The sequence below is a fragment of the Sarcophilus harrisii genome, chromosome 1 (assembly GCF_902635505.1).
Source record: "Sarcophilus harrisii chromosome 1, mSarHar1.11, whole genome shotgun sequence".
In the NCBI taxonomy this organism is placed as follows: Eukaryota; Metazoa; Chordata; class Mammalia; order Dasyuromorphia; family Dasyuridae; genus Sarcophilus; species Sarcophilus harrisii.
This window is the reverse complement of record NC_045426.1, coordinates 333,035,670-333,059,765: the sequence shown is the minus strand read 5'-3', so window position 1 is coordinate 333,059,765 and position 24,096 is coordinate 333,035,670. Positions and strand designations below refer to the sequence as shown.

General features: G+C 34.9%; 1 protein-coding gene across 2 annotated transcripts in view; it reads left to right on the top strand.

The window, feature by feature from the left end:
- The window catches only part of ZDHHC4 (zinc finger DHHC-type palmitoyltransferase 4), a 42,249-nt gene that overhangs the window by 4,320 nt on the left and 13,833 nt on the right, over window positions 1-24,096 (top strand). For both annotated transcript variants that reach the window (XM_031945568.1, XM_012543923.3), the window contains exons 2-3: window positions 10,615-10,745; window positions 17,952-18,025. In XM_031945568.1, the coding sequence (XP_031801428.1) occupies window positions 10,623-10,745; window positions 17,952-18,025 (197 nt within the window). In that variant the 5' untranslated portion in view covers window positions 10,615-10,622. The remainder of the gene's footprint in view (window positions 1-10,614; window positions 10,746-17,951; window positions 18,026-24,096) is intronic.

Here is a 24,096-nt window from a genome sequence, read left to right as displayed (position 1 = left end):
GTAGTTGAATCCATGGGAGCTGATAAGATCAGCTGTGAAGTGAAAATTAGAGGCAAAAGAGAAGAGAGCCCAGGACAGAATTTTTGGAGACAGTATTTTCCTGAATGCTTCAATATTTCAGCATCTCAAATCAGATTCTATATTTTCATGTTGATTGACTTAAAACAGTAAATTTGTATCAGATACACAAAACAAATTACAGAAAATCTCAGTTTAGATAATGGGAAGATCAGATTTTTCCCCTCAAAGTTTTTTTCCTGCTGTTTTTGGAATATAGTGTTAATGTGATTTAAAATTAGAAAAATTTTGAAAACTACTTGAATATAATTATTATGACTATCTGTTAAAGTAAAAACTCGTTTTAGATAAACTATAAATATTGAATATCACTATAAATATTGAATGTGGAAATCAAATATTAAAAGTCTATATCTATCTTCTGCCTTTTAGTGTAAAGGAATGAAGACTTTCTTTTAAAGAATAATTTATAACAGAAAAAATCAGCAAATCCTTAGAAATGTCACATATTAGATAATAGAGGAAACTTCCAACATAAAATAATTTTATACCTAACTGGGTTGACTCTTCTAATGAAACAGTATCATACATGACATTTAGGTCCTCATACTAACCTACAAAAACCTATTCAAAAATAAAAAGTAGGGAAATAATATAATTCAATAAAGCTATTTTAAGACACTATTTTTTGTGCTTGTCCTTGTATTATTTATATTTTTATATCTTTTAACATTTCCACAGCTCTTTTAAGACGACTCTCCTGGGTGGGAAATCAGTGTTTTATAACTCTTTCTATTTTAAGTGCCTAGCATTGTGCTGCATACATAGTTGACAGTTGACTAAAGTAGATTTAACTGAATTATGAGTTGTTAAGAAAGAAAAAGTGGCAAAAAGGGGTCTTAGTTATAAGGCTAAATACAGATCCTGATGTATGTATGCATGTCTCTGGGTAGCTCATTTGTTTGGGTTGTCTTTCTGCTAATGCTCTCTAGTGTCCTTCTAAAATGTGGCATCCAGAACTACATATACTATTACATTTGTGTTATGATTAGGGCAAAACTCCTTCCTGATGTTTGCCTCTTTTGCTCTTTTACATATCATCTATGATTTTGTCTTCTTGTCCTTAATATTTCTTCCAGTTTGTACTGCTGACCCGGAGCCTTATCAGTATAGATTTCAGTCATCCCTTGACATTTGAGAGTATTAGGGACACAGAACCTCAGCAAATGTGGCAATGTTCCTTTTACTATATTAATTTGCTCCTACTTAATAATAATTGAGCACTATGCTAGGTGCTATTTAGAATATAAGGAGGTTTAAGATATACTACCTACCCTCAAGGGACTTATTAGTTAAGGAGATAAGAGTAACAACAAATGTTACAGTAGATCACAGAAGGAAAGGTTGCGCAGTTGGTTCAGGAAAAATCAGAAAATTGTGCTTAGAAAGTTGTACTTTGACTTGGTTCTTGAAGAAAATGAGTGAAGAGGAAAGATACTTTAGATAGAAAGAAGCAATATGTTGGTGAGACTTCTCATGACTTATTTAGAAACTAGACTGGTTGGCAGAAAATTTATGAATAAATAATAAAAAAACTATGTTTAGGACTTTAAGGCTTACAAAGCTTTCCTTATAGCAAGATTGTGAGGTTGAGGTTTTCTTACATTAAAAATAATTCCTGAAATACAGGTGATATTTTATTTGTATCCCTTATGTCATTTGATTCACCAGCCCTCTGGGTTGTAAGCACTATAATATTATTCCAATTTTCCTAATGAGAAACTTGAGACTCAGATCAGCTGGTAAGTGTCAAGTGGGATTCAAGTATAGGTTTCTTATGGTTCAAATCTGGTATTTTTTCCACAGCAACACATTGTCTTAATACTGACATGTATTTGGTTCTTTCATATTTATTAAGTATTTTATTATAGAATATAATTCGATCCTTATATCAACTTTCTTACCCGAGTTCTTAGATCCATTTTATATCTGAAAAAACTTCTCAAAGTTTAACGAGTCTTAAAAATTAAATGACTTGCCTAGAGTCATGAAACAACTATTAAATGGAATTTAAACATAGATTTCTCTAGCATAGCACCTTTTCTGCTATATCCCAATACTGTTCCAACATATTTTCCTGTATTCATGATGATCATTTAATTGACCATCCACCTACCTCCTAAAATGAGTTCTAAGTGATTATAACAGATTTCGCATTCCTTATTACATACTGTTCTTCCTCCCCTTGTCTTTCCATTAGCTTTTCTTTCCTTGTTTTGTTGTTTTTCTCTTACATTACCAGTTCTTTTTTCATGTAAGTACCTGTTCAGTAATCCCACACTAATCATTAACTTCTGTGGAATAGAAGAAGCTTTTTGTTTCACAGCTTTTAACTATAACCTTGAAGCATGTATATGGGAAGCATTATTACACATAGTGGATAGATAATTGACTTTGGAGTTAGAATTCAAGGCCTGTTTCTGATCCATACTAACTGTGTGAGCATAAGCAAGATCATTTTGCTTTTCCCTTTAAATGCTCCTGACAGTTTTGTAAAACTGAGAGTCATAGCTGATCTCTTACCAATGGAAGGAATTTTCCATAAGAATAAAATCAAAGGTATGGACTTCCCCCCTTAAAAAAAAAAAAAAAAAAAAGGTTGGGATTTTAAAGTAAGTTGAGGCAAATGAACTTAAAAAAAATTGTTTTTTAAATTTTTTTTATTAAAGCTTTTTATTTATAAAACATAAGCATGGGTAATTTTTCAACATTGATCCTTGCAAAGCCTTCTGTTCCAAATTATCCCCTCTTTTCCCCCCACCCCCTCCACTAGATGGCAGATAGTCCAATACATGTTAAATGTGTTAAAAATATATGTTAAATCCAGTATATGTATATATATTTATACAGTTATCTTGCTGCAGAAGAAAAATTGGATCAAGAAGGAAAAAAACTGGGAAAGAAAACAAAATGCAAGCAAACAACAGAAAGAGTGAAAATGCTATGTTATGGTCTACACTCATCTCCCACAGTCCTCTCTTTGGGTGTAGATAATTCTCTTCATCACTGAATAATTGGTATTGGTTTGAATAATCTCATTGTTGAAGAGAGCCACATCCATCAGATTTGATCATCGGATAGTCTTGTTGTTGAAGTGTATAATGATCTGGTTCTGCTCATTTCACTTAGCATCAGTTTGTGTCAGTCTCTCCAGGCCTCTCTGAAATCATCCTCTTGGTCGTTTCTTACAGAACAATATCCATAACATTCATATTTATCAATTTACTCAGCCATTCCCCAACTGATGGGCATCCACTCAGTTTCCAGTTTCTTGCCACTACCAAAAAGGGCTGCCACAAACATTTTTGTTCATGTGAGTCCCTTTCCCTTCTTTAAGATCTCTGGGATATAAGCCTAGTAGTAATAGTGCTGGATCAAAGGGTATGCGTAGTTTGATAGTTTTTTGAGCATAGTTCCAGATTGCTCTCCAGAATGGTTGGATCCATTCACAACTCCACCAATCAGTAGCAAATAAACTTTCAATTCAGAATTTAGTAGTAAGACATTTTCCTATCTTTGGAGGATGTCATTTTTAACTTGTGCTCTGTTTTGGCAGGCTACATAGAGACCCCTCTATTACTGGACTTATCCTCATTGATTTATATCTGTACAGCCTTTGTGTCTTAAAGTACTATCTTGGGTAGGAGCTCAGTAAGAGGAAAGCATTTTCACCAATTCATAGAATCAGAGGAGTTTTTTCCCCATGGGTCCCACTATTTCCCTCAGAAACCTTTATTATACATGGGACTACTTGGGTGGGACTTAGCAGGAAGAATTTTTAGGTTCTCCTGGAACCTAGTAGTTCCATTTTACTAGTCTGACATTGTTAATCTTTTGTTTACAAATTAAAGAATTTTAGAGTAGGAATGAGTCTCAGTGACTTCACCAGGCACCATACTGAGCACTGTGCATACAAAAAAAGAGACAAAAGACAGTCAGTGCTCCCAAGGAACTTGTGAAAAAGAATCCTCTCTACCCCATATCTAAGAAACTCTAGTCTTTGAAAAATTATCAATGAAGGAGAGTCTACTTTTTCTTGAATCTGACTATTATACTTTGGGATAATTATTAGGATTTTTTAAGATGGAGTAAAAATGTCAAATAGTATGTAAAACTCACTTCTGCCTTCTGAGACCAAACAGAAAAAGATTAAAATCCCTTTTCTTGTAACAGCCCTTACAGTATTGAAGATATCCTGAGTCTTCTCCAAGCTGAGCATTTTCACTATCTTCAACCAGTCCTAATGGCATGAATTAGAAACTCATTAACATTTTGATTATCCTTTGAATGCTCTCCAGCTTATCAATATCCATAAAATGTAGCACCTCTGACTAATTGTGATACTCCAAATGTGATCTGACCAGGGCAGAATTCAGTGGGTCTATTAACATCCTTATTCTCAAAGTTGGCTCCAAACAGTATTTCACATTTCATCTAACCATCCACTAGGGCCTACCCAACTAGGCTTCTTAAAAAAAAAAAAAAGTTTATTTAACACAAATATAAAATAGGAAAAGGGGGAAAAAAAAGATTGCCATCTGCACAGCAAAAAGTAAGAGAGGATTTAAAATATGAAACAATAGATTTTCTTTGAAAAATCTATGTAGTAAATACTATCCATTGTGTTCAGTGCTGTCCTCTTGCAGGTTTTTATTCTCTGCTATGAACTTTTTACTTTATTCTTTCTTTTTCTCTTTCTTCCCTCCCCCCACCTGCCCCAAGAAAGCAACAATTAAACACTGTGATATGTATATGTGTATACACACACACACACACATATACACTCATGCATATATATATAATTCATAAACACATATACATAGATATCTATAATTATTTACAAATATATTATGTATCATTGCTCTAAATGTAATATATCTTTTTGTTTGAATGAAAAGTCCCTGAGCCCTTTTGTATTTGTACCACAGCAACTAGTGCAGTGTAGCGTCTACTAAGTATTTAAATACTTGTTGATCAGTTAATTCTGTGCCTGACTTAGTATACTCTGGGCTGACATTTCTTTTTCTGGCTACCATATAACACTAGTCACCTCCAGTTCTTTTCCATCTTTTCTACAAAAATATCATGAGACTTTATCAAATGTTTTTACTAAAATCAAGGTAAACACTATTTCTGACCAAGATTGCTGCGCGATTGGAAACAAGAAGATCAACTGCATCAAAAACTCAGGCAAATAAGCCATTATCACCAGAGAAATGTATAGCATAAGAAGAACTCTTACAAGAAAGCTCTAGGATAGTCAGAAACCTAAATGGTGAACCTCAGAAGTCACAAGGAACAGCAGTGACTACATGATATACAAGGTAGCCCTCAGACAGGTTCACCCCAAGATTCCAAGGTTTCCAGTGCTGTTTTGAGAATAACACAAGATCTTTGAAGACCCAGCATTCTTTACTTCAGTGGTCCAAAGAGCACCAAACCCAGGATGTAGAAGTCAGGGCATGAATCTAAGTAACAAAAGACAAGCTAAACAGAGCTAATCATCTCAGAAATTGGCCCCTGGCATAAATTCAGAAATTAGATAAGTAAACTGAAGAAAACTCATCAGTATATTAAAAAAAAAAAATTGGCCAAGCATCCAAAATAGAGTAATCCAATAAGTACAAAGAGATTTGAAGGGGGAGGAAATGAGTTTTTCCTTCTCCCTCCTCTCTCTCTCTTTTTTTTTTTTAAGGGGAAAAATGGGTTTTTCATATGGAGTAGATGAAAAGCTAGAATAAATAAAGCAAGAGGTTAAAAAATTTTTTAAGGAAAGAATTAGATGGAGAATAAATAGTTTAGAATAAAACATAGTAACCCTTACCCAAATAATGAACTCATTAAAAACTAGTCTAAAATGAACAGAAGTTACTGACTTTGAAATAGGAAAAAGAGACAAAATTTTAAAAATAGATAATTGGATTCCCTGAAAATGAATTTTTTAAGAGCCTGTTCATTTTATTTCAAAAGATCATAAATAAAAGGTGCTCAGATCTATTAGAAACTGAGATTACAATGAAGATAGAAAGAATCTATCACTTATCTCCTGTAAGAAACTCTCAAAAGTTCCAAGAACATAGCAAAAATCCAGAGTTCCTACGTTTAAAAGATGCATCTAGCAAAAATTCGTTCAAGTATCAAGGGATTAGTAATCAAGATCATGGACGATCTGTTGCTTTTTACTAAAAAAGGAAATTAGAAATACAGTGTTCTAGAAGTTAAATATAAAAATTTATGACTAAACGGAACTCACCTGCAAAGTTGAGGATCATCCTCAAGAGGGGAAATGAATCTTTAATGGAATAAAGGACTTTTCTGATAAAGAACAAAACTGAGTCAGAATTTGGAATTACTACAAAAGAGTTGAGAAACCTAAAAAAGGCAATTTGAACAATTAGAAGATGCTATTTGGTGATGTGTTAAACATTCACAGAGAAGAAACAAGTATTTATTTATAACCTTAATATCTGTTAAAGGTATTTTTTCTATTTCTTCCAAGAGGACCAATGACATCAAGGGGTGATGTCTTTTTTTTTTTTTTTGCCTCCGCATTTAGTCTTTTTTTTAATATATGTATATATAAATAATATTTTATTTTTCCATATATGTACATATATATAATAATTTTTCTAAATTTTCAAAATATTTCTCTCTTTCTCTCCTTCTTACCCCTCCCCGAGATAGCAAGCAATCCGATACAGCAAGCAAATCCAAGATAGCAAAGCAAGTGTAATTCTTCTAAATATATTGTCATATTCATTCTGCTGCACAAGAAAAATAAGATCAAAAGGGGGAAAAAACCATGAGAAAAAAACACAAGCAAACAACAACAAAAAAAGGTGAAAATACTATGCTTTGATCCATATTTAGTTTGTATGCTGATGGCAAAGGGGGGTAATGTCTTGATTCACAAATGAATTGGATTTAAGTGAGGCAGAGTTGCACAAAGTTGCCAGCCTCAATTTCTTCTTGAATCATTGAAGTCCAGTGGCCATACAAAAGTCCAAGACTATTGGTCTCAATCTACAGATGCAGTGGATGACCTTGGTTCTTTGATATCTTATCAAGCTATAATGAATTGATTCTGTTCTCAGAATTTTAAGAGGGAGAAAAAGGAAGAGGAAAAGGAATACATTAATGTAGAAAGAACTTTCTATTTCTTATAACTGGGCTCTGTGAGAAGAGTATATAAACATGTATTTATATATATAGTGGGACCAGGTATCAGATGAACCTCTTTTCTGACGTGGATAGAGGAGGGTTGAATATATTTATATTTTGGTGTAGAAATACATCAAACTCCATAGGAAAACAAATAGGATATGTGGGAACGGTTGAAAGGATATTAACGAGGAAGTAAAAGTCACAAGCAAAACAAATTTATCCTGAAGGGATTAAAAGGAGAAAAAAGAAAGAAATGCAATTTAAGAGGGTGGGTACTCATCAGTTGGGGAATGGCTGAACAATTGTGGCATATGCATATGATGACCTAATGTTAGCAAAAGAAATCTAAAAGATAAATATAAAATACCTTGGAAAATATGAATTTATTCAGAGAAAAGAATATAATCAGAACAATTTCTACAATGACAAAGTAAAGAAAAAACTACTGTAAAAGACTTTTAAAAGTAATTATCAGTTATGTGTCTCCGGGATCCATAAAGAAACAAGTTATCCCCTTCCTGACAGAGAGCAAAGGACTCCAGCTCCAGAAAGAATTATATTCTTGGATATGGGCACAGTGTATAATTTGTTTGTTTGTTTTTGGATTATGCTTATTTAGTACTGGTCTTTCTTTCCCCTGTTTGGGGATGGAAAGCATTAGTAATAGTTATGTTTTTTTAAAAGGTGCCGTTGAAACAATAATAAAAAACACAAAAGAGATCAGAAGGCAGTTCACAAGAAAGCGTGGATAAGCAGCAGTTTTGAAAGTGATTTATAGACTTAAAAAAAAAAGCAAGCAATATAAAATGGAGACTAAAAATTAATATATAGTCCAATTTTTGTGTTCTGCTATTAACATGGAAATGTTCTTTTTGGTGTTTAAATTCAGAATAAAAAAACAAAATTAAAAAAATCTAAATCTTTATAGCATTTTGCTTATCTACTACTACAAAAAAAAATAAAGATAGGATTTCCTTTTCCCCTTGCTTTTTAAATATCTCCTGTAATTGTTGCTCCTCAATAACTGGTGCTAATTACCCTCTAGGTCTGAACTTCAGCTGCTATTATTACAACTCTTTGAATTTTAGGGCCTCAATGCCTATGGGCAATTTGCCAGTTTAAAATTTATCCTTCACAGAGTCTCTTTAGTTATCTCTGGAAATGCTTGTTTTGCTAAAAATTTTCCTAGAAGTCTCTTTTTTTTTTTACTTCTAGTTGACTCATGATGGGGTGTCCATTTCTCTTCTTTCCTTAGCACCTAGGTAGTAAATCTGTTTTTATATATATATATATATATATATATATATATATATATATATATATATATATATATATATATATATATAAATACAGATGACCTGTTTGGTCATCACCTCCCACTGAATCTTTTTCAGGTTCAGAAAATCTTTTTCTATTTGTTTTCACTCTTCCAGGCTTTATTTAGTCAGTTAGTTTAGCCTACACAAATATTATAGTATAATTCTAGGCCTTAATAAAATCAAGATCATTCTAACCCAGAAGCATAAAGAAGGAAAGTAGGCTAATTTTCTAATACATTATTTTTTAAACAAAGCAGTTTGAATTTGTTGGCGAGTTGCTACTTATTAATGATGGATTTATGAAGTATAAGCTCAATTTTCCAAAACTCTGTCTGAATCTGTTTCCTTTAAAACACTCTACATTGTATTATACTTATTTGTACATATGTTTTATATATGTCCTATATGTTTTATACATGCACTGTCTTACCGAGGGTAGACACAGTATCATGCATACAGGAGATTTTTAATGATTTTGTTGTCTAAGCCACAGAATGGGTAAAAAGGAATAAGATCCTAATACTGGGAAATGTTGTAGCCCTTAATTCCATTGCATCATATGGGGTTGCTTTGTGATTATGATGAGGTCCTGGATGGCCAGGTGCACTTGGCAGAGAGAAACTGGAGCACTGGAATTGTACCCTGGTGCAAGCAGGGAAAAGGCTCTGATAGAGTTCAGTGAAGCTCGTGGTCCCACACACAGAGGTGTGTGGTTGTCCAGTCTATGGAGGTTGTCCAATCACAAAGTTAAGTTATGTCAAACTCTTGAGGCCCACCCAATGTAGAGGTCATGGGCAGCCCAGCTCTGACCTGTCAGAAATCCTAGTCACATCCCTGTGGTTATGTTTCCCCTGTAAATCTGCTTATGGCCAATGTCATCTCTCCTGAATCTCTACCAAGACACTGTCTCATGGTGTTTTTCCTCTTACCCCTTTCCCATGCCATGTGCTGCCTATTTTAACCCCGCTATGCCTTATGATATTTCTCATCTGAGATCCTACTTCTCCTCCTTATTACTAATAACTCTTTTAGGGTACTAAATCCCCTTTAGGATGTCCAGCTAAGGACATGTTCCAACCTCATAGGATGTTTCTTTTCTCCTACTAATTGCAAGTTCCACTAGGGAACTGGTCTTTTCCATCATTAATTATTAAAACTCCTTTCCTTACTATATGCTCTATTAATCTATTTCATATTTACCATTCCTGGAACCCATAGTATCTCTTCATTTTGTCTGTTACCTCTCCTAAATAAATCTACCTTTTGACAAAAAGAATAGTTATTGTGAATTCTTCACTGAACCCCAACATCTGATGCCTAAATAACGTCATTTGGTGATACATTGGCCAAATAATCAGATGACTAATTACTATAAGGGACCACCATCTTAGAAAATTAGAAGATTCAAAATCGACTAGTTTTATTGTCTGAAATTAGATCATTTTATTCTTGGTTATTCTTGTTCTGATAACAAGTATTAAGTATCCTGGAACATCCTATACTGTATATCACTTTCTACCTTTTGCTAATTATTTCTGTAAAAGATATTTTGTAATAAGTAAGTTAGAAGTTATTTACTTTAAAAACAAGTTTCTCTTTTTAAATTGGAAGGGGAAGGAAGAGTATCAATCAATGGTGTGATAACATTGTTCCCTAAAGATATTTTCTCACATAGATTTCTTTTTCTTTAATATTATTTTAGTTTTCCTAATTACATGTACATTCATTAAAAATTGGGGGTTCCAAATTTTCTCCTTTCTTCCCTCATTCTCCCACCCCAAGATGCTAAGCAATTTGATATATGTTATATATGCCTCACATACATTTAAAAGTTTCTTTGGGGCATCTAGAAGGAAGACAATTTAGGTGAAGACTGTATCCATAAAAACAACCAAAAAAACATCAAAACAACAGCAAAAAAAGAGATTCATCATAAACGTCTGAAAAAATATAGTCATGAGGAATAATTTTAATTGCTTGTCTCTCTACATACAGAAAATTGGTAAATACTTTACAAAGTAATACTGACACACTTGTTTTTATTTTATTGTAGAACTCAAGATGGATTTTTTAGTTCTTTTCCTGATTTACTTGGCTTGTGTTCTGACTAGTATTTTACTGCTCTGCATATATTCCAAAAGGACCCATAACTTTGCAGGAGGAATCCTGACAGATGGATCACAGGTAATGGAGCAAATATAGATATTATGGGGACAAGTATATTTTATAATAAGTTTATTAGTTATTAAAGAGTTCTTGCTCTTACCAGTTTTTTCCTAAAGCTAAACAGATTGTATTTCTATAATTTCATACAGGTTAATATATATAATACATGTACTTCTGTAAAGTTAGTTATAGATTAAAGTACCATGTAACAAAACTTATTTTTTTTATTACTTTAATATAATTTAATATCTTCCTCAAAAAAAATCAGTTTCATAGATTTAAGGATATAGTATTAGACAATGACTCTTCTGGCTCTATCTTCAGTATTTCCCAGTTTTCTAACATTGCTCCTCAGAAAAAGTCTTTCCAGCAGTTATATATATATATATATATATATATATATATATACATATACATGTACAGCTAAACCCATGAACAATATGAGAACAGATAGGACAAAGAGTGAATACCAAGAAGTTTTTTTCATCTTCTCAAGCAGTGAAAAAAAATTGAACTTACTGCCAACAGAAACAAGATTCTGTTACTTGTGACTTGTCAAGCCTAAGCTGATAGCCAGGCTAAATTATAAATTTATTTATGAATACTTTTAAGTCTTGGAAAAAATCCCATTCTATGAAACCTCCTATGTTAGAGAAAGGAAATGTTTATAACTCCTGACTTAATTTATTGAGTAACTTGTAAATGATAGTATCATTGTTTAATTGAGAAATAAATCCTCTATTTTATTCCAGACTCTTGAACCAAACCTTTAAAAAAAAAAAAGTTAGAATTGTGCATATCTACTATGCTCTTAATGTTCACCAAGACCTGTAGAGCAGACAAACTTTTAATTTAATTTAGGGGTCACAGTTAAAACAGGAAGCAAACAATTTTGGAAAAAGTGCTATACCTTTTATCAGAGATAATTGCAGCTAATTATTAATAGGACATGCATTGTAAGCTTTTTATAGATAATGTCACATCTTTCCACATGTTAAGAACTCCGTATTTGCAAGATAGAGACTTTCTAGGTTTGTACTTTTCTTTAATGCCATGATGTGTTTTACTTCATAGTAGCTGTGCAAAAAACAATATTTTTCTGTAGTTTTATCAAAGGCATCTCTTACACATGGTTCAGTTTTCTTATTTAACTTCAGTTATGATGCTAGCTTTGTATTTGGTTCTCCCTGCAAAATTATGATCAATTGACTACTCTCTTAAAACAGTACCCAGAACAAGGATATAGTTTGCAGCCCAAATGTTTTTATTCATGTAAAATTAACTAGACTCTATAAGGATTGAATCATTCATGTAAAATTAATTAGAGTCTATAAGGATTGAATCATTCATGTAAAATTAATTAGACTCTATAAGGATTGAATCATTCATGTAAAATTAATTAGATTCTATAAGGGTTGACTGTAAAATTAACTAAACTCTATAAGTATTGAATCCATAAGGCATCAGCACCATATTCTAGCCCAATGAACTAACTAGGCTATAGGGCTTTTGATACTCTATGAGGGGGAAGAGAGGGAGGGAGCAAGCATTTATTAACTACCTACCATCTGACAGGCATTTTGCTAAGAGCTTTGCAGTTATCCAATTTGATCTTCACAATAACCCTAGATTATTCTAGGTTAGGAAACTGAGACAGATGAAATTAAGTGACTTGCCCAGGGTCTCACAGCTAGTTTGTATCTGAGGTCACATTTGAACTCAGGTCTTCTGATTTTAAGCAGAAGCGCTACAGCACTGTGCCACCTCATTGTGTCTATAACCAAAATATAACATACAACACATAAAATATAACAGCATAGGACATCCCTAGATGGGAGAATTCATAGATAACTTGATAGTAGAATGTTCGTCTTTTACCAGTACATAGGAAGAATGCATTCTGGTTGTGCTGTTTCCTCTGGTCATAGTAAAGAGCCATAGGAAATTAACAGTAAAACTTGCTATAAATAAATAAAGATAGATAGAAATAGATATAGATATATAAGTTCCAGGCAGGCTGTTTTATTTATATTCAGCTAAATTAAGAAATGTATTTCTATCATTCATTTGGCAAGTTAAATATTTGAAGAACAATGTGAGTGTATGTGTATTCTACCTACTCTCAATACTCCAACTCTAAATGAATCACACATAAAGTTAAGACTTTTATCTCTGTTTTTGTTTGGTTTTATTAGTTTGCTTATTTGTTTTTTGTTTTTGTTCTTTCCTGTAAGGAGTTCTTTGATGAATCTATAGTACTAGCATCAAATTCTAGAAGGGTCAGTTGGCCAATACATTGAACAACAAATTGAAAATGGAAGAGAAGTAGGGAAAGGCATGGCCCCAAAGTGGCAATCACATGTAGAAGAAATTTAGTGAAGCTACTTTTAGAAAGTTGGGAAAGAATGGACACAGCTTTGGAAACACAAATGGAGGTACAGTTTGGAATAGAAAACAGCAAGGAAGCCATTCCTAAAAAAAAGATAAACAAAAACAGTGTGTGTGCCTTACAAGATAAACAGAACTGAGAAGGCTAATAAAAAGTTCATCAGTTGTCACTGACGAATGAAAGGAACTTTGATGTACTTCCATTTTTTTTCTCAATAGTGTATTTTTCCTATTATATAGAAAGATAGTTTTCAACATTAATTTTTGTAAGATTTTGAGTTCCAAATTTTTTTCTCCTTCCTTTCCTTCCCTTCCCTTCCCAAGATAGCAACCAATCTGATATAGATCTTACATATCCAATCATTTTAAATATATTTCCATATTAGTCATGTTGTGAAAGAAAAATCTGAACAAAAGGAAAAAACCATGAGAAAGAAAAAACAACCAACCAACCAAAAAAAAAAAAAGAGGTGAAAATAGTGTGCTTCAGTCTCCACAGTTCTCTCTGGATACAGATGACATTTTCCATCCCAAGCCTATTGGAATTGCCTGGGATCACTGGATTACAGAGAAGAGATAAATCTATCATAGTTGATTATCACACAGTCTTTTTGTTGCCATGTACAATGTTCTCTTCATTCTACTGACTTCACTTAGCGTCAGTTCATGTAAGTCTCTCCAGGCCTCTCTGAAATCATCCTGCTGATCATTTCTTATAGAACAATAATATTCCATAACATTCATATTTATCAATTTACTCAGTCATTCCCCAACTGATGGGCATTCACTCAGTTTCCAGTTTCTGGCCACTACAAAAAGGGCTACTACAAACATTTTTGCATATACAGGTCCCTTTCTCTTCTTTAAGATCTCTTTGGGATATAAGCCCAGTAGTAACACTGCTGGATCAACTGTATGCACAGTTTTATAACTTTTTGAGTATAATTCCAAACTGCTCTCCAGAATGGTTGGATCAGTTAACAGTTCCACCAACAATGCATTAGTAGTACTTCCATTTTCAGTAGGTGGAGATAAAGGCAGGTAACAGAAGCTGTCATTCTCTTGATTTATTTGGAGATCCTTATATGATGTGGAGCAGAGACATATTCTTGTGGAAGAGAACTAAGCAGAGGCAGCATGGTATATTGGAAATGATTTTGAATTCAGATAGAGAAAGCCGAGTTTGACTTCTTCCTCTACAAATTTCCTACCTGTTTGACCCTGGGCAAATCATTTGATCTCTGTGAGTCTCACTTCCCCAACTTTCCAACTTTCCTAACATTTCTCATATGCATCCTCTTCTTTCATTCATACAGCCAGCACCCTTCTTCAAGTTCTCAATCATCTCTCACTTAAGAATAGCTTTCTAGCTGATGAAGCCCCACCCTCAAACCTCCTTCTTCTCCAAGTTCTCTGCTCAGCAGCCAAACACGTCTTCCTGTAGCATGGGGCTGACCATTTTGCTTTCTCAATCAAGAATCTTCTGTGAATTCCTAGGACAAAATGCAAGCTCTCTAGTTGAAGTTTTAAAAACTTCACAGTGTGTCTCTATCCTTTCTGGAGAGGTAATTTATATATAGTTCACACTTCTCTTTTATACACTCATGGTAACCAAATAAATCTGGTAGTATATTAATGATTTAATTTTTTTTTAAACTCAACTTGAACTTTCATTGTGTTGGACTTCTTGTGACCATTTAGAACAGGGGTCCTCAAACTTTTTAAATAGGGGGCCAGTTCACTGTCCCTCAGACTGTTGGAGGGCCGGACTACAGTAAAAGCAAAAACTGAACAAATTCCTATGCACGCTGTATATATCTTATTTTGAAGTGAAGAAACAAAACGGGAACAAATACAATATTTAAAATGAAGTAAAGTTAAATCAACAAACTTACCAGTATTTCAATGGGAACTATGGGCCTGCTTTTGGCTAATGAGATGGTTCCATATTTGTCACTGCTAGTCGTAACAAGTGATGCAAGTGTGCATCTGTTAGTTTTGATCTGGTTGGAGATTTCAAATGTTTCATTCTAGAAAAAGTATGTTCACAGACATAAATGCTGCCAAAGATGGTTGCCATTTTGAGTGCATGGTTCCTGAGATGAGGATGTGTCTCAGAAGGGAGAGATGCATAAAAATTATGAAGGGTGCTTGACTTGAATGTGTCTTTCAGAGAGTCACAATTCTGCAGTTCAGCCAGTTCCATTTGGTAAATTGTATCCACATTTTTAATGTCAATAGAAAATGGGTTACAGAAAAGCTGTATGTCCTGTTCATGGAGATGAAGCTCTTTAAATCTAAATTGGAACTTCTTTTGCAATTTTTCCAGTGAATCCACACATGTTTTGTTTGGGAATGCAATCAGCGGTTTTTCCGCTAAGATTTTGAGTTGTAGGGAGATGGCAGAAGTTTTCCTCCTTCACTTGTTTGAGGAGGAGACCTAATTTTACTTCAAATGCTTTGACATGTGATTGCATATCACAGATTAGCTTCCCCTTTCCTTGAAGTTGCATATTGAAATTGTTGAGTAGCTCTGTTACATCTGTCAGAAAGGCAAGGTGCCATTTCCATTCTGCATCATTGAGTTCTGGTACTTTGTTTTTTGAAAGCAGAAAAGTTGTAATCTGTGGAAATAAGTCATAGAAACATTTCAAAACTCTCCCTTGACTCAGCCAATGGATTTCTGTGTCATATTGAACATCTTCATACTCAACATTTAGCTCAGACAGAAATTCCTGAAATTGTCTGTGATTTAGTGCACTAGCTCTAATGAAGTTAACACAAGATACCACAATTTTCATAAGAGTCCCACTTCAGTGATTTACTACATAGCGCTTGTTGGTGGATGAGGCAGTGTATGGATATTGGATGAGAATGGTTATGTTTGTCCATCTCTTGCGAGCAATTACTCCTTTCTTAGACTCCACCATGCTAGGAGCACCATCAGTTGTCACTGGCTAGTTTAACCCAGTCCAGCTCCAAACCATTCATAGTTTGGCAAACCTTTTCATAGATATCCTCTCCTGTAGTTGTTCCTTTGATGCTTTGCAGTGCAGCAAGCTCTTCTATGACTTCAAAATAATCATTTGTTCCATGAATAAAAATTAGAAATTGTGCGGAATCACAAACATCATTACTTTTGTCAAGTGCCAAGGAAAAATATGAAATTTGTTTCATGGAATTTTGCAAATGCTGATGCAGATTGTCTCCCATTTCTTCAATCCTCCGTGTAATTGTAGGTCCTGAAAAACTCACTGTACTAAATAAATCGGCCTTCTCTGGACACATCTCTTTGGCAACAAAAAGAAGGCATTCTTTAACAAATTCTCCCTCCACGAATGGTCTGCCAGTGCATGCTATTAGCTTGGCAACTTGAAAACTTGCTCGCAGTGATGAAATATTTAGCTGCTTCTGCTTCACAAAAGTATTTTGCTGAGTTGTCAATGTATTTTTCAGTTTTAATATTTTATCTTTTCTCACTTCTCCAACCAAACGATCATATTTATCGTTATGTTGAGTTTGATAGTATCAACGCAAATTATATTCTTTGAACACAGACAATATTCTGGCATATCAGACATACAGCTCTTTCCTTGTACTGCATGAAAAAATAATCATAAGTCCACTGTTCTTTGAATATCCTACACTCTGAGTCAATTTTTCTTTTTCTTGAAATCATTATTTCCTAGGGATTCCAAATTGCTATTAGTAAAATATCAATATAAAAACACAGCGCTACAAAAACAATATACCAGCAATAACTTTGCCCACACAGAGACATACAGACTGCAATGTCCAACTTCCTCCAAGCTGCCTCTGCACTCTGATGCCTCTGTTTCCCCCACTCTCTCTCCTGCTCTTCGCACTCCTGCTTCCAACCTTCACTGCTGCAGTGAATTCTCCCTGCAACAGCCGTGACATGCGCAGCATGCACTATACATCTCCCATGCCTGTCTGTTGTAGTGGCTGCCATTACTGTATAAGGCCACAGGCCGTCAGTTCTCCATCTTCTGCATCTCTCTCCCTTCCCCACACCACACACCCCAGCCTGGGAACTCACCTTACCTTGGTATCGCTTCACACTCTGTCTCTGCCACCTCAGCCCAGTGTGCGTTGCTAACATGAGTTTAGGTTGAATGTCACTTCCAGTCTGATTTTGCTGTAATCTGGCGGGCCGCATAAACGTCCTCAGTGGGCCGCATCTGGCCCATGGGCCGTAGTTTGAGAACAACTGATTTAGAAGATCGGAGATTTTCTACTTGTGCTTTTTCCAGAATGTCTTTCTAACTTCTGATTTCTTCATTTCTCAAATCTCTGTAGTAATTTTTAATTGATGTTAAATTTTTTAGGGGGAAAGGTCTGGGCCTGCCATGAAGCTTCCCAGCAGGTGGTCCTGGGGAGGGAGTTCTGAAAAAAGATGAGGCAGGACAAGGTTATAAATCATAGTGATCTTTCTGTGCAGTGGAGCAGATAAGAAGGAGACTCCAGTTAGAGTGTCTACTCTGTCTGATGTGGTCCAGCTGCTGGGGCTGCCCAGTCAAATACTATTTCCTCAATAAAAGACAAACAGTTGGCTCACAGAAATTCTTGGTAAATATTTGTTGAACTGCATCAGCATAATTTTGTATTAGAAAAATCTGGTTTCATATCCTACTTCCCAAATGGTCTAGCAGTGTGACTGGGGCAAGTTACTTAGAGAAACTGAAGCACAGAGAGAGGTTATCTTTGAAATGAGGACAGACTGAGTTGGTACAAAGATTAAATGAGAACATTTGTAAAATGCTGTGGAAACCTTGTGATATGTGAACATCATTTTTATTTTGCTTTGTGTTTCAGGTGTTTTCACATTTTGTGCCAAGGTGGCTGCAAAGAGCTACACAAAAAACATTTCATCACCTCTTCCATACACGGTATTTATTTACTAAAGGGAGTTTTTACTTATACTTTTCCTGCCTTTATTTACTAATTATTGTTTTCCATTTCCTTTGGGGAAGTTATTTATAGATTTGTGACTTTTTTTTAAATCAAGGACTTCTCTTAGATGCTAGCACTCTCAAAAGTTGCCAACCAATTTAGTTTAGGTTTTTTGGTGAACTAAGAGCTCACCAATAAATTCAACAAATTTATTTATTAAATATTTACAATATGCTAGACATACTGATAAGAGCGGAAGATACAGATACAAAATTTAAACTTTTTTTGCCCTCAAGGCAATTTGTACATAAATAAGTATTATATAAGAAAAATTGAAGTGTGAAAGGGGATTAACCACTGGAGGGGATCAAGGAATATTTTCTTTTTTTTTTCCTTCAAGTTTTTAAACTTTTTTTTAAAAAAGTGTTGAGTTCTAAATTCTATCCCTCTTTCCTGTCTCTCTGCTTCCTGTCTCTCCTCCCCTAGACAGCAAGCAATTAGTTATAGTTATACATCTGCTATTATGTAAAACATTTCCATATTAGTCATTTTGTACATGGAGACTCAAATAAAAAAGAATGAAAAAGTAAAAAATAGTGTCTGTATTCAAACAATATAAGTTTTTCTCCGGAGGCAGATAGTATGTTTCATTATTAGTCCTTTGGGATTGTCCCAGATAATTGTATTGCTGAAAATAGCTAAGTAATTCACAGTTCTTCATCGAATAATATTACTCTTACAGTGTACTCATTCTCCTGGTGCTGTTCATTTTACTTTGCATGAAATTGTAAGTTTTCCCAGTTTTTCTGAAATCATTCTGCTTGTCATTTCTTATATAATACAATAAGATCCCATTATGATCATATACCATAGTTTATTTAGTCATTCCTCAACTGATGATCATCATCTCTTTGAGTTCCAATTCTTAGCCACCATAAAAAGAGCTGTTATAAATACGTTTTGTACAAATAGGTCTTTTTCCCTTTGGGAATATTTTTCACACAACAGATCACACATCAGTTGAGCTCTGAAAGAAGATAAAATTTCTTGAATAAAGGACTATTATATCTATTTAATATTTAATATCTATTTAAAAGACCAAAATTGAGTAGGAACTTTGAAATATATAAACACAAGAGTTAAAAGAAACTTAGAAAAGTAAATTAATTTGAGTAATTAGAAGGGACTGCATTATAATGTAATGCCAATATTTTAATAGAAGGAGAAGAAACAAGTAGTCCTTTATAACCTTAATGAGAGTATGGAAGGAATCCAATAAGAAAAACAGCTGACTTGTTGGGTGGAAGGGAAGAAAAAGAAGGGTTTTTCTATTCTCTATTCTTAGGACTTTAGGAAGAAAAGAAGGAAGGTTAGTAGATGGAGAGGTTAGCCTTGGAGTCAGAAAGTGCTTAGTTCAGATTCAGCCTCAGACACCCAGAGTGATCCTGTGTCACTCTGGACAAGTTGATTAACCTCTCAGTTTCCAAGGCAACTGTCCAAAACTATAAGTTGCAGAAAAGACTGCAGTCCTGCATTCATAGAGTGAATTTTGTCAGATAAGAGTTCACTATGCCTTTAAAATCATAGGTCTAGTTCCTTTCCCTAATAAGTCCAGGAAAAGATACTGAATAGATGGAATACAACAGGGGACTGTAGCAGAGATGTAGTGAGATAGAAACCAAATGACAAAGTGAGTAAAGATGGGGAAGAAGGAAATAGTGTGATATTAATAGCCATCATCTGTACAGCACTATTAAGCTGTGCAAAGCACTTAACATATGATGTTATTCAATCCTCACAATAACTCTGTGAGGTAGGTGCTCTTATTATCTTCACTTTATGGATGGGGAAAGTTGAGGCAGGACAATATTAAGAGACTTATCCAGGATTACACAGGTACTAAATGTTTGAATCAGGATTTAAACTCAGATCTTCCTAACTCTAAGTCCAAGACTGTATCCACTGAACCACCAAGTGTTTGCCTAAACAACATTTCTTAGGAGTTTGACTGTGACAGGGAAGAGAAAAGGAAGGCATTAATTCAAGGAAATGGTAAGAAGTGAGGGCTTTTTAGGTTAGGGAAGACTTGGTCATTTTTGCAGGCATTAAGAAAGGAACTAGTAAATAGGGAAAAATTGAAGATTCTATAGGGTTGTAGTGGAAGGGGGATGATTAGGGGCAATTCTGCTAGAGAATGAAAAGGGTGGGATTATAATCATATATGGAAAGAATAGCCTTGGTGAAGAGAAGGGACTTTATCATAATAAAGGAAAAGAGAATGGGGAGTGTCAATTGGCTTTGAGGTGGAGAGTTCATAGAATGTGGATTCTATTTTCTCACTGAAACATTGGTCAAGGTCCTTAGCTAAGTGAGTGAGCATAGGAGTTCGTGTTGTAGGCTTGAAGGGAAAGAAGACATGGTTTAAAACAGCTGCTGCAGGGAATGTGAGAGAGAATAAATTAGGGAGAAGTAAAAGAATTGATTTACCATACTGAGGGTGTTGTTGAGATTAGATAACATAAATCTGTAGTGGGCTAAAACAGCACAGTTTTGTAATTTCCTTTAATTCTGGTTCAGAAGGGGTTGGACCAACTTATGAAGGGGAGAAAGTAACTTCAGTGTAGGAGTTATAGTTTGGGAGAATAATTTAGGACAGAAATCCTAGAGATCACGGTAAGGCTGTAGAATAGTTTTAGGAGGAGTAAAGCATAAGGAGAAATGAAGTAATAAGTTACTATCAGATAAAGGAATTTCAGAATTACCAATGATGAAACTGAAAGACTTGAAGGGATTGGGAGACCAAACTGTTTGAGAGAACATCAACCTATCTGTGGATATAAGGGCATGAGAAGAAATATTCCAGAAGCAAACAGTTTGGAAAAAAAGAGATGGAGGAAGAGAAGAGCTTTATTAATAATCATTCAACCAGTAATATATTTTTAACTGTGCCAGACATCCTATTAAGCACAGAGGATACAAAATAAATAAATAAATAAAAGCTAAAAATAGCCCCTAATTTCCAGGAACTCACATTATAATGGGAGAGAGAAAGATCTGTATAAAGAATGATGGGAGGATCTAGGTAGTACAGTGGATAGAGCACCAGTCCTAAAGTCAGGAGGACCTGAGTTCAAATCTGGTCTCAGACACTTAATTTTTATAGCTATGTATCCCCAAGTCACTTAACCCTAATTGCCTCAGCAAAAAAAGAATGATGGAAGGTAGCTGTAGGGGGAAGGTACTGCAATTAGAGCATGCAGGAAATAATTATAGAGGACATAATGGAAAGACAGCTAAACAGGAGAGCATGAAGGAAGGATAGCAAGGGAAAGGGAGCTTTTGCACTGGGATAAGTTGACTGAATCAATGGGAATTGGGGATCAAGAAATACAAATCTGCTCACTTTATAGACCAGATTGTTGGGGACTTTACCTTTCAGCACCCTGTAATGGTGGACAGTGATATAGGTATGGTGTTCCTTTTCTAAATACCAAGAAACTGAGCTTGGGTGGGGCAGTAGTGGCAGAGAATTCAGGATTGAGGTTTGAGTGGCCAGGGATGCGTTTGATTTTACATTTGGCACCAAGTTCCAAGGTTGTAAATTGATGGTTAACAACTTTAAGCTATCCCACACATGCAGCATGCACTTGGTTCTGTTAAGTCCAGTTTCTGAGATGCTTCTGACTTTTAGTCTGGCATCTGATACTGTATTAGGACCAGTGCATTGCCTTCTTTGAGATCCCTTTATTTCTAATTCTATATCTGGTGCCTAAAGATTCTCATTTTCTGGTTCCAGATATAATCCTTAAGGTCCTGGGTTACTAATGTGTTACTATATCTGTGATCTTAGTCTTTCCAACTCTACTCATAAAAGGAATGGCTCCTAGACCCTCCCAAACAAAATTAAGGAACATTCTTACCTCTTTTTTTTAATTCATCTCCTGGTGTTTTCAGGAGTCAATCAGGCCATGGCTATGCACTGAAGACAAACAAGACAGAAAAAAGAGGAAGAAAAGAGATTATTTTAAAAGGAAGAAGAAAGAATATCATACCCTGGGAGTTGGAAAAGGGAAGATTATAATACCAACATGTAATGAAGTTCTAACTAAAATAATGTTATATCATAGGCAAGCATAAAATAGAGATCTGAATTTGAATTATAACATTTAACTTTAAAAAAGTGATTATAGAGTGAGAAGGATAAAACAATATAGCAACATTTAAAATGGAACGGGCAAGTGTGGTATTCTCTTTTGTAAAATACGATGGTTCTCTCTGGGGAGCAAGTTTCTTGGGGAGGTTTTCTGGAGGCAGCCTTAGTTTCAGTTCCGTGTAATAATCACCTCAATCACGGCCAAGGATTAAAGTACAGTCTTTTATTGTCTTTTCCAAAATAGGCTAGTTAGTTTTCTTAAAGGCCTATCTCCTTCCTTGATTCCAAGAGCTCTTGCAGCTCTCTCTGAATCTCCAATTCTCAATCTTAATCTTGGTTCTGCTCCTCCAAATCCTTTGTTCTGCCCGACTGCAGTCTCTAGCTTGTCACTCTCCCGAACTGAACTTACTTGAGCTCTCGTTGCTAGTCTTTTGCCTCTGCCAGCTTCTGCCTCTAGCTCAACTCCGACTCCTGGCAATTTTCCAAACTGACTGACTGACTGAAGCTCTTTTTATGCTCTTTTAGAGGTGTAAACTCAAAGATTGACTCCTCCTCTAAAGTGTGATTATGGGAGGTGTGAATTTGGATATCTCATACTGAACCCTGAAATCTCCCAAATGTGTGAACTAATGCGTGAGCTAATGTGTGAACTCTCAAAGGTGTTAACTTAAGCATTGTTTCTATCAATATTAGTGACTTAGCACCTTGTAAGAATTTGCTCTAATGTGTGAACCAATAAGTATTGTATTCAATTCCATTGAGTTAACACTAGAATTTTAACAGGCAGGTTATCACAATATGTCATCACAAGTTGGAATCTAGAGGTGTTCACTCCTGCAGCAAGTAAACAGGAGAGAGGTCATCACAGAAGGGAGCTGAGTCAGTAAGAAGAGTGAAATAGAGTGAAGTCTGAACAATAGAGAACTAGAAAAACAGGAGAATGAGGGGAAAGTTGAAACTAGCTTCCAGGAGAATACTTGAAAGAACTCCCAGAAAAGAACATCCATTTTTGCTAATGGAGGCCCCTTATCAAGTGTAGCCTTTTACTGTAGTTGTTGAGTCTTCTCTCAATAGCTCAGTCTCTGGGATGACCATCACTCTTCCTAAAAGACAGGCATATCAGGATAAAGCCTGCTCTCCCCTGAGGGTTGTTACCTTTTTTCTTTTCTTTTTTTCCCCCCTGTGAGCCCACTGTGTCTTTCACTATTCATAGTGTTATGATTCCTGAACCCACCTAGGGCTTAGCCAGGGGTTACTTGTAGCCAGATTTCTTTCTACCTTCATGGTCCTTGATGTTTGATTTTTTTTTTTTCTTCATAAGGCAAGGCCATATATTCAGATTACCCATAGCTGGGGAACCAACTCTTTCTAGTTTCCCAGCACCAGAGTTTTGACCAACTTTCATATTACTGTGATTTTCACAATGTTACATATAGCTTATAATTAACATTCTCAGCATTTAATTTAGGTCAGACAAAAGCAACTCAATCTGCAGTAATTTGATAACTCAGATAACATAGATTATCCTGATAAATACATTCTCATTATATGCTACAGATTACTTCTGTTATCTCCATAGTTTCTGTTGCAACGATATCTTTGAAGAAGGCTTAGTTGGCAAAAGGCAGTACTCAAAACTTATAGAGAGACTACTAAGTTAAGATCAGATTATCATAAATATGTGTGATGCTGTGGTGTTCATATTACTTTACAGCAGCTATGTTCTGATGAAGTCATTTATGAGTTCTATTATTCAATAACTCATTTCATTATTTTAGTATTTTTTAAATTACATTGTTCAGAGCATTGATTAAAATGGGTATTGTGGACTTTTTCCTTATTCCAAACCAACAGAATCTTGTCAAAGGAAACTTATTACAGTTTCCTGCTCAACATTTTCATGCATATCAACCC